The sequence below is a fragment of the Rhipicephalus sanguineus genome, chromosome 3 (genome assembly GCF_013339695.2).
Source record: "Rhipicephalus sanguineus isolate Rsan-2018 chromosome 3, BIME_Rsan_1.4, whole genome shotgun sequence".
In the NCBI taxonomy this organism is placed as follows: domain Eukaryota; kingdom Metazoa; phylum Arthropoda; class Arachnida; order Ixodida; family Ixodidae; genus Rhipicephalus; species Rhipicephalus sanguineus.
Genome location: NC_051178.1, coordinates 127117478 through 127128569, shown reverse-complemented (window position 1 = coordinate 127128569; position 11092 = coordinate 127117478). Strand labels below are relative to the sequence as shown.

The following is an 11092-nucleotide window of genomic DNA, read 5'->3' as shown; positions in this document are numbered from 1 at the left end:
ATAACGAATAAAAATTGTGGTTGATCCCTCCGTCATAGGAATCGGTATAAGACGAAAGTAAAACGTCACCTTACAGAAGAAGTTTAACGTTTACTGTACATTGATATAAGATGCTTGCAACAATGTCTATACACTGACCAGAGGGAGCTGCATTGCTCGCACTGGCCTGTCCCAAGTTCGCTAGCATTGGCCGATAGGGGCGCGCAGAAAACAGACGCGCGCACGTGTCTCCACCTGTAGCCCGGGCACAGTCCGCCCACTCATGCAGGGAGGGAGACGCGCGCATCGCGTTCCATTTTGACCGGTCCCGTCTCAATATTGTTTTTTTTTTTTTATCCGTTAGGCTGTACGTTCTGACGCTGCAGTCACACTGGAATACTCGACTGCATTGTGCCTATAACCGTTTAACGTGGATGCAGTCACGTTGACGCTTGGTGGCACATCTCCATCCCGACGACTAACGTCCATGATAAATTATTAAACCTCTGTGTTAGCTGTAGCAGTTAACGGCGAGAGCATAACCAGAGAGAGCGGTGTGGCAGCCAGAACAGCATCGCTACTTCCACACGAAACGTGGGCTAGGGTCGCCATCCCGAGGCATGTTACAGAGTTCACAAAAACCTTACACCATCTCCCACTAAAGGGAACCATGCGGGGACGCGAAGCAGCGTTGAGTGTTCACTTGTGTTTCCATTGGTTTCATTTGTGTGTGGAGGTGTGTATATGTTGTGTACAGCTTGTCACCCCCCCCCCCCCCCCCAGCTCGATGCTTCCGTTGCGCTTCGCGTTGCCTCGCAGCTTCGAGATTCGCTTGCCGGCGTTGCCGTTTACGTTCAGCTTTGCTAGCGTCCATAGCACCGTTGCGAAGAAGAGTGCAACGGGAGCGAGCGCGCGCCGCATTATATACGAGCGCACAGCTGTGGCGGAGAGAAAGAAACGGTAGAGGAGAAACGAAGCGGAGGCAGCGCTCACGCAACGCCACCTAGACTACTGAAGGCCCCCGCACTCCTCCTTTCCAGCCGTGTGACGTCACCCTACTCTGCCCGAGGAAGCGAGCCGCCGCTCCTCAGCAACGTTCGGGCGACCTGCGTGAGATGGCGCTAGCTGCAACTTTCCCAGCATTCCTCGCTCTGATTGCCTCGGTGTGTTGGCGCTGTGTAAAGTCCCTCTATTTTTCAAAAGTAGCGAAAGGTCTTGATCCAGCCGCCGCGCCCTGCGATAGGCCGGTTGGCGACACGTGACCTTTTCGCCTTCGCGCCCCGCCAAAGGTCCAGCGGCGGCAGCGCTGTGGCCGGCGATAGGTACGGATCACTGTGTTTTCTAGCGTGGAGTTGGGACGATTTTAGCAAGTAGAGAGTACTTCACGCGCCTCTGCCGCACTGTTGTTGCAAACTAGAAGCGTTTATGTACCTGAAGTTGAGTGGACGCAGGGATTCTGCGTTTGAATTGAATTTTGGAGCGTGACGGGCTAGTATGTCGGGTCTCTACGCCTTCGGTTGCCTCACTGCGCGGATGACGAAAAAAAAAAGCTTTTCTTCTGTTTTTTCGTTCCTCGCGGTGACAAAAATATATGCTGATGGAAGGTATGGCTCAACAAAATCAGTCGCAAGAAATGTATGCCCACAGAAGACACCCGGCTATACGAAGTGATTTTGTAATTGTTATAGTTTCAAGCAAAAAGCACGCCGGGCCGGCGTGCTTTCGTTCGTGCATATGCATGAACACCATCTCAGCAACGCAATTATTGCTTCGGCGTTCTTTATGCCGTAGATTTGTGCGTAGTAGTCAATGCAGAGTCACACCCCGTATCTCTAACATTAAATAGCTCGGAACCCAATACAGCTGCATATGTTTTTCTCAGCGGTGTGGCTTCAACACTACAAGCTCACAGGGAAACGACCTTTTGGGATTAGTTTTTTGTCACAACCTTGCCGTGTTTCGCCGCACTGCCGTGTGCAAGATCGATAAGGCTTCTTCGTTGAAGCATTCCGCGTGATGTTTTCCCTAGATGACCACAGTGCACTTGACAAGTTAGAATAAATAATACTGCAAGACACTGGGAGGAAACAATTGAAACCATATATACCGCACCGACACTAGTGGGCATGATATATTTCCTATATCTGGAAAGGTAGTCAAGTCGCTGATATTCCTCAAATGCAGTGCAACTGGATTTGTGGAATATGCCTCCTTCTCCTAAGTAAACCTCTTAGAGTACAAACAAAATAGGCTGAGTTAAAAGTACCGTTTAACGTTGGGAAGACTTCCGAACGCTGATAAACATAGTCAAACCAATAATAGCGCGTATTTTGCGCTACGCACTACAAGAGCGCTAGGTGCCCGATGAAGTTTCCGAGAGTAGCAGTACGCTTACCACTTACCTATTTTATTCGAACAAGAAAACAAGCACTTTTAGCTCACCCAAATACCGCCTGTACTTCAAGTTACGCTGAATGTCAAAATATGCAAAGAAAAAAAAACATAAATGCCCTGCACGACAGCTGCAGTGGGGAACCCGCTCGGAACCTGCTTCGGAAGGCACGCGTTTTATTTCAACGTTTAACGTGCTCCGTGCTCGTTGAAGTTATTGTCCCTGTAGTTTGATAATTTATGAACATCTTCGGCCACAAATTTTAGTAATGTAACGGTTCAAGCGAGCACCGAGTTCGGTTTCAGGCGCCCGCAATATGCACGGGAGCGAGCGGCGCGTCGTCTGCTATCGCTGCTCCTTGGACCCCTCGAGAGGGCGCGCGTGTAGTTGTCGCTACCTTTATAAATATAGGGACCTTAGCGCTGTGTTGCCGAGAGCTCCTCGCTGGCCACGTGTGCCAATTTTCTTCGCTGTTCTTCGTGTGTGCTAAATATTTTTGTTTTTCGGGCCTGTCTGCCACATATGCGGAAGAATGGGACGTTGCTGTGTGCCAAACTGCAAAGGGAATTACGACACTGGCCCCAAAGTACGACTGTTCGAGTTCCCTCGCAATCCTGAGCGGAGATCACAATGGCAGCGAGCTGTGCGGCGCGGCGACATAGATGTTGCAAAGCTTAAGAATCCACTGGTAAGTGTGTTTTTACGTATGTCACCCAAAAATATTTGGGTACAGAAGATTACTAGAAATGTAACTTTTTGCAAAAATGCGGCTGATAGTAGGACCTGTCAATGTGTGAGGAGGGAGCTTCCTCTGTGCATATTTTCCACGTGGTACCTAGGAAATATGAGGGCATTTACCTATTTTACATGCACGCGACTTGCTGTCATGTGGTTGTTTTTCTTAGAACTCGTTGTTGAGCTAGTTGGAAACTCGTCATATTGCAGGTACTTAGCGCAACTTCGTATTCCCTCGAAAAACACGCTCACATTTACACACACATCAACGCAAATGTGGGGTGCGTTTTTCGAGTGGATGCGTGTTTTTCGAGGGAATACTATGTTGCGCTAAGTACCTGCAACATGGGTTGTTTTTTCGCTCACTAGAATTGCAAGTGTTAACGTGAGAAAACCTATATCAAACCGGAGTTGTGGCATCATTTTGTTTGGTTGCACGCATGAGCGCAATTTTGTTTACAACGGATCGTGTTGCTGCACTCTTCCAGGTATGGAATAGGACACCGCGATTTTTAATAGCGACGCCTGAACTGTCCTACTGTCCTTTTCTTCTTGCCTTTCATTGCTTAGTTTTGTTACATGTGCACAGAGGCACAATTCACATGGAAACAAACTAATTTTGATTTTTGTCTTTTGTGCAGGTATGCGAACGTCACTTCAAAGAGGAATCTCTCTGCACGACGACAAAATATGCAGATTGCGACGGTCGCACCATTGAAGTCAAGATGAAATTGACGCGACTCACGCACGATGCTGTGCCTACAATTTTTCCGGACAGCCCTGACTACCTGTCGGATGCTCACCAATCGAGAGAAGAACCAGGGAGTAAGAAAAAACGAAGAGAAGATGAGCAACTTCAGAAAGCTATTGAGGAGTCCATGCTGGCGCACAAGAAGGAGTTGGAAGAAAACAAGTTATCATGCCTGGACGACATAAATTCTCGCCGGCACCTGCTACAAGAAAAAAAAGTATTGGTCAGTAGTGAACGCCGACGGCCATGTCATCTTTGCGCACATCGAGGCAACAATTGAAGAAGTTCCGAATCTTATTTCGTCTATATTCATATCATCGGATATGTCTGTGCGCGTCATTGTGTGAGGTGTTCGCCTTACGTCAGACGAACGGCTTGACATTCCAGAAGTAGTTCACGACATGCGTGTGCTGGTGCAACTTCTGGACGGCGTACAAAAGTACTGTCGTAGAAGAGAACTTGGAAAAGATGAAAAAGTGAATGGAGTGTTAAAGCTCGTGGTTTCCCCCCTCGAGGATATTTCTAGGGAAGACCTTTTGGAGGATGAAAGAGTAGAAGCAATAATGTTTCTCAGGGAACAGTGCCAGCTCCTGATGAGACGAAGCAAAAGGTATTCAGCTGAACTATTAATTCTTTCAACTGTGTTTTACACTATTTCTCCCCATGGTTAGAACTTTTTTGCGAAGCAGTGGTAACATCGTATTGCCTCACCCTTGGACAATTAAACGTGTGTGTGCCGCTCATGATGTGAGCCCTTTGAAGGAACAAAATCAAGAAGGGTTCTTACGGTACATGAAAAGAAGGGCCAGCCTACTGCAGTTGCATGAAAGAAATGTCACATTGATGCTTGATGAAATACACTTGCAACAATTCTTTGACTACAAGGCAGGCAGGTTAACAGGAGCTTCTGTTAACAGCAGTGAACCAGCGAAAACAGCACACGTTTTTTATGGTTCAGAGTTTATTGTCAGCATTTAAAGATGTAGCACACATATTACCAGTGTCTAAAATTACAGCTGAAGAACTACTTAAGGTGCTAAGAGAAGTAATAATCATTCTTGAAGATTGTGGCCTTCACGTAGTGGCAGTAATAACAGACAATAATTCAATTAACAGAAAGGTAATGTCACTGTTCGCAGGAAGCGACCATCTAGAAATAGTGTATCCTCATCCAGCGGATCCTCAAAAACCTTTATTTCACATTGTTGACACAGTGCATTTGCTAAAATGCATTCGAAATAACTGGATTAACCAGAAAAACTCCGACAAGTGCCTGTATTATCCTCATTTTGATTGTTATGATGAGGAGAACAAAAGGCTGATGAGGGAACATAAGCGGTACACAACAAATGCACAACTCCACACACAAATTCATGATGAATTACTTCACTTTACCGCTCCCAGACGGCGACACCACCCCGCCTACCAAGAGCACTGTGAGGAGAGGAAAGTGTGAAATATAAGAGGCGCGTTTATGAAGCCTCCTGAATGTGAGATGGTGGCGCAGTGGATAGCGTGCCCGGCATCTGTTGTCGCGGACCGAGAGGTCGTAGTTTTGACTCCCGTTGCCGAAACTTTTTGTCTTCAAGTTTTTCTATGCCATCTGATCAAGTGCATTTTTTCGACGTCATTTCCGTGACGGAAATACGTGACTGAAGTCTTGGTGGACCCCTGCATAAAACACTTTTGTGTTAATAATGAAGGCAAGGAATTTCAGAGGTTTCTTGTTTGTTGACATGCTTTGCAACGAAGGCGTCTCTCAGGCGCTCAAGATTTCTGGAATAATTGCTTCAATCACAGCAGGGGCTGGCGATCGTTATTATTAGCATCAGGAGCCCGCCATACAGCCAGAGAATCAGCGAGTAGAGTCGATTGCTAGTTGGTACCAGTAAGATTGAAAACGCTATACATATAAGTTATAAATGAGGGCAAATTGCGCGGGCAAACCATATATAAAAGTACGAGTAACAAGAGCCCCTGCATGCGCATTGGGCGACGTGAATTGAATTGATGTTTTTTAGGGGCGAAGCTCCTTATAGCGGCACCCGTTCGTCCCTCGTAGCGTAGTATGTAACCAGTCTTACGCTTTGACCTGCAAGGTGGTGCCGGTGGGAGATTTTTCCTGTGCGTTGTTGAACAATAAAAAATTCGCAGCGTTAGCTAAAAGCCGACTTCTTCTGTCTCTCATTCCCATTAGCAGCCATTCTTTACCTCCAAGGTAGTGCCTGGTGAGATTTCTCCTGTGCGTGATTAAACAATAAAAATTTTGTTCAAAACGCCGTTGATTGATGAAATAAACCAACAAAAGACGCCAGATGTTTTGTAAAAGCAAAACGAAAGAACGCCAGATGTTTCTAAAGCAAGACGAAAAGACGCCAGCTGCTTAACGAAAGACGCCAGATGTTTTATAAGCAATGGTTTTCTAAACAATGAAAATTCACAGCGTACATGTAAAATTAAAGTGCGCTGCAAGTCGTCATAACTCATCGAACCTTTAGTATAAACGCGCCCGATCTCACGTCGGTGATGATGTACTGGGCAGAATTCACGGAAGATTCACGGTTTACCGATTAACCTCCGCAGCTTCGCCCACTCATCATCATTCACTCCGTGGATATGCTGTGATTTTTTTACACGTTCGCCTTGTCATAGCTGTATGCATTTACGTACTACGTATGTAACCCTCTCCGGAATAACGTTACATCTGACAAATCAAGACATGGCTATGTTTAAGGACACAGAGTAGGCTAAAATTAAAAAAAAAACATTGATATTTGTTTTTTTGCTTGTTGGAAATGATAAGGCCTTGCTTAAGAATATCCAGTGCCCCACATATTCTTGCACGTTTTGACTGGGCCAAAAGGACCAGGTTTTCGAGACCAACTGACGAGCAGCCAAGCCCCCTTTTCTCAGACCGTGCACAACCTGAGCTTTCTGCCTGAAGGGATTTTTTTTATCGAAACTGGTAGTTTCTCTGAGCTTATCAGGTTTTTAAAAAGTACTCCGGCTACTTAGTGGCACATGGTGAAGCTTTTTTTTTTTTTTTTTAACACGCGTGGCATTTACCGAGTTCACTATTGCGTGTGTGAGACGCGCGTAGAGACGCGGTTCTGTGCATTCATTTTTAGTTTCTGTGCGCCTTTGTTGAATTGGATGCGGCTACAAAAAATCAAAGAAGCTGTTTAGAAAGCGCAGTATAATTTTAAATTGACACGTTTCGGCTAACAGCAGAAACGAGACCGGGAGCACTCGTGCGAGCACTTCAGCAAGTAAGCTTTGTCCTCATTCCGCGTCGCCGCAAGGACAAAATGTTACCTGTAGTGACAATTAATGGCTATGTTTTGATTGATGTATCGCTTCTACAAACCATGATTACGAGTAACTGTGTCTGCACAGAATGCGTAGGAACCGTGGTACTCGTACAGAACACAATGGATAGTGTTCCTTGGAATGGAAACAATCAGAACTGCCACCTTTGAAACCGTTGTAGCTTTCAAAAAGGCCTGCAGGGCCCGAGTAAACGCTCTCAAGGCCGTTTGGATTATCACCAAAGCGCAATACTGTGGTATGGTTCGGTGCGATCGAGCGCTGTCGACAGTATTTTGCCAATAGAGAGACAGAAGATATGACAAAACAAGGCAGGGAACCAAGAAAATAAGAAGCGGAAATCTTATTCGTGTGATGACGATATGGCAGGCTGCAATTCATTAAATTGTTCAGCACATCATCTTTTGGAACAAAACATGAAATAAGCTACTTTTTTCTCTTTACCTCTCAATATCTCGAAATCAATTTTTTTGTTACAGTTGCCTCATTGTCAAAACAGGCTTTAAAACAGAAGGCTGATTTTTTTACCAGAATAAAGAAAACATCAGTACGAAGCTACTAAACTAGAATGTTGTACGTATGCGGAATAGTTTTCATTTTTTGGCAGTTTTATTTAAAAAGTATTGACAAAAATTACTTGCTGTCCTAAAAAAATTGCAAAAATATCACCACTTGAACTGCAATTGTAATTCTAGCTCCTTTGCAAGAAGAGACGCCGACGAATAAAAAGAAATAAACCCGAACGCTTTACATATAGTAGTTCCTGAAAAAATGAGTCTTAAATAAGCTTTAAGATAAATGGGGGGTATAGGACCGACCCTGGGCCTTTTTAAACAAAATAAGTATCACATCCATCATAACCGCTACAGTGAATTCTATAAGCGAGAAGAATAATCAGAGAAAACGATGTGTGCTTTCTCTCACTCTATGGTTCGCCTAGGAGGAGGAGAAGGAGAGGAAAGTACAGCAAACATGTCAACAAGGAGCACACGTCCGGTTTGCAACCATACTTTGGGGCAAAGGGATTAAGGGATGGGGGAAGGCGCCATCACTGTGTAACTTGTGTGACCGTCAATTATGCGCCCATGGTCTATCACTAAGACCAGACAATCTTTTAGATATAGTAGCAATACCCGCACCAGTGTCCTGGCCTGCGACGCGAAAAGGCCTTGGTCTCAGTCTCTTTTCCTCTGGAAAATGGTCTGTGGCCTAATTGGTGACAACAACACGACATATGTCCTATCATATACTCGCAATTTCAGGGATCACATGAGGCATGCATGAGATTCAAATGAGGAAACAGTATGGAAGCCACTCCTAACCACACTAAGGTTGCGTCACGGCGGGAAAGATGTCATGGAGTTTGCAGCTTCCTAAGTTTATCGAGTTTACGTGTAGAAGACAGTTGCCCCACAAAGTTTACATTCATTCGCTTTCTGATACAATGTGGCCCGTCAGAGAAAGCTGAATAGACAGAAAGGTGGACAGTGTTCGCCATAAGTCACGCTCCTATGCGGATGAAGCCAGCTTAGAACAGAGCACAGCTTCGCGACGCCTAGAACGATTGACGTGGAGACCACTCCGGGCTTACTGAGGCGAAAGCCTTAGATGCCTCGTCAAACGCGAAAATTGACCGTCGGTGTCGGCGTCCCGCGTCGTTGGCGTCGGGGACAAGGGATGCAAAAAATCATCGTCACATGGTGACGTCACCATATGACGTCATCATGACGTCACAGAGCGCTAAATACTGTGGCATCATTATGACGTCATCATGACGTCATAGAGACATCACATGACGTAACATAACCTGATGACGTGATCACACGACATCGTACCTTGGTCAAAGGTTGCCCGATCACGCAGGCAGTGCAAAACCAGGTGAGGTGCTTCCGATCCTGGAGGTAGTGCAAAGCCATGTTAGGTGTAGAAAGCTTTCGGAGGGTGGCGGGGCAGGATCAGTAGATCGATTAAGAAGAAAAATAAGATGGCTTTCGCCTTCGAGTCGTCTTAGGTGAATGCATAAGAGACCATGTGAGTTTTTGACATGGCGGCTGAGCAGGCTGCCTGGCTTTCGGAGGATGTCCGCTTGCACTCAAAAAAGGCTTTCTTTCGCACTAATAGTAGGTCATTCTGTTGGTTTCTTGAAATCGAACGCTCGAAGCGCGACAGCTATAATCGTCAGAGAGAGATAAAAGCAAAGGAAAGGCAGGGAGGTTAACCAGGTTGTACCCGGTTTGCTACCCTACACGGGGGAAGGGGGAAGGGGAGAAAAAAGAATAGAGAGAGCGAGGAGGAAAGAGGGAACAAGTAATACGCGCACACACATCAGTGTTCACCGCATACACACAGACAGTCACAACGGAGAAATATTTAACATCGGTTCCTCTGCGAGATGTTAAAAAAGGCTTGCAAGGACTGGCTCCAAGGAATCGAGAACTTGCAGAGCGCATAATCGTCAGTGTTTGTTCATGGCCTCCGAGATTAGCCGGCAGCCACGGTTTGTTGCTATTAGCTTCCTTCGTGGACGCAAGGGGGCGCAAAGTCGGATCAGTGTGTTCAAGCTGCGCCCTAATACTTCAGAACGAAACTGCGCCCATAGATGTCTAAGTAGACAGGCTTTAATGTTGGCCTGAGGGGAGAAAAACGTAAACGCGTCACACCTCTGGCGAATAATTTCGTCTACTGCTTTTGAGATTTTTTTTCTTTTTCTTTTTTGCTATCTCTTCCTTCCTCCTGAAGGAGTAGGCAATCGTTGTACCCCTCTAGGTCACAGTTGTCAGCGTGCTCTCTCTGTTTCATCGGTCTCCTTGTGTATTCGTGTACCAATATCAAATAATAATAATAATAATAATAATAATAATAATAATAATAATAATAATAATAATAATAATAATAATAATAATAATAATAATAATAATAATAATAATAATAATGATAATATTAATAATAATAATAATAATTAGAAGAATAAGAAGAAGAAGAAGAAGAAGAAGAAGAAGAAGAAGAAGTAGAAGCAGAAGGATAATAATAATAATTTCTGTCTCATGCACTTGTTTCAGCTTTTGTTCCGATTTTATATGTTATTTTCCAGTCCAATCTTCTCATTTGTTGCGTTGTCTTCCATAAACCACGTGCCGACGCCCTAGACAAATCGCCGCCTTGTGTCCGGTCTGATTGTAAGCGTTTCTTAGTTCTCTCTCTCTCTCTTTATCCCTCGTTCGTAGTTCGCTCGCCCTTCCCTAATCATTTGCGGTCATTACCAACAAGCACCAGCTGTTGGACGTGTACGAAGAGCGCTCGGAGAGAAGATGACCCGAGGGCGGACTCTGTAGAAGTACTCATAACTTGAAGCGAAAGCGCTCGTGAACCTCCTCAGTCGTTGTCCGTTTCGATTTTCGGGAGCTATTAATATTGCTCTCCTCGAGAAGCGAAGCATGCGACTCGCGTTTTCAAACGCTTGTTTCTTACCCGCTTGGTCGTGTGCCTTTCTTTAACCACGGTTCCTGCCTTCCTTCTTTGGCCTACGTCAAAAAATGTAGCCATTTTTTCGGGTCAGTGGGAAGTTTTTCTCTTTCTGTTTTTTTTTTTCGTCTTCTTCTCCTTTGCTGTGCGACATTAGGTTGCAGTTGTGTCTAGATAAACGCCTGATGCATTCGGTGCTGACCTGCTTTCTCAAAAAACAAAGAAACCGGATAGACACGTGGCGCTAACGACATTTTCTCATGGCATGTGCGTGGCTCCGAGGCAGTGAGATAAAACAGTGTTCCCTTGTTTCCCGGTATGAGAAGCACAAACGGCACTGAGCAAACCGCGTTTGGAAATACACATATCCGAAGCGTTACGAATGCTGTTTTTATTTTTATTTAAATGTAAAAGAATATGCACGAAGGCTGTGCCAAGGTCGGCTA

General features: G+C 45.2%; 1 protein-coding gene across 1 annotated transcript; it reads left to right on the top strand.

The window, feature by feature from the left end:
* Window positions 1–2866: 2866 nt before the first annotated feature.
* Window positions 2867–4781, top strand: LOC119385093 (THAP domain-containing protein 2-like). The gene is made up of 2 exons (XM_037652637.2): window positions 2867–3059; window positions 3748–4781. The coding sequence occupies exons 1-2, from the start codon at window positions 2904–2906 to the stop codon at window positions 4135–4137; spliced, it is 546 nt and encodes a 181-aa protein (XP_037508565.1). The 5' UTR covers window positions 2867–2903; the 3' UTR covers window positions 4138–4781.
* Window positions 4782–11092: the final 6311 nt, after the last annotated feature.

Excerpts from the sequence above, each read along its gene's own strand:
- LOC119385093 (XM_037652637.2), top strand. The coding sequence starts at position 2,904 with ATGGGACGTTGCTGTGTGCCAAACTGCAAAGGGAATTACGACACTGGC. Across the intron at positions 3,060-3,747 it reads CAAAGCTTAAGAATCCACTG|GTATGCGAACGTCACTTCAA; the intron begins GTAAGTGTGTTT and ends TCTTTTGTGCAG.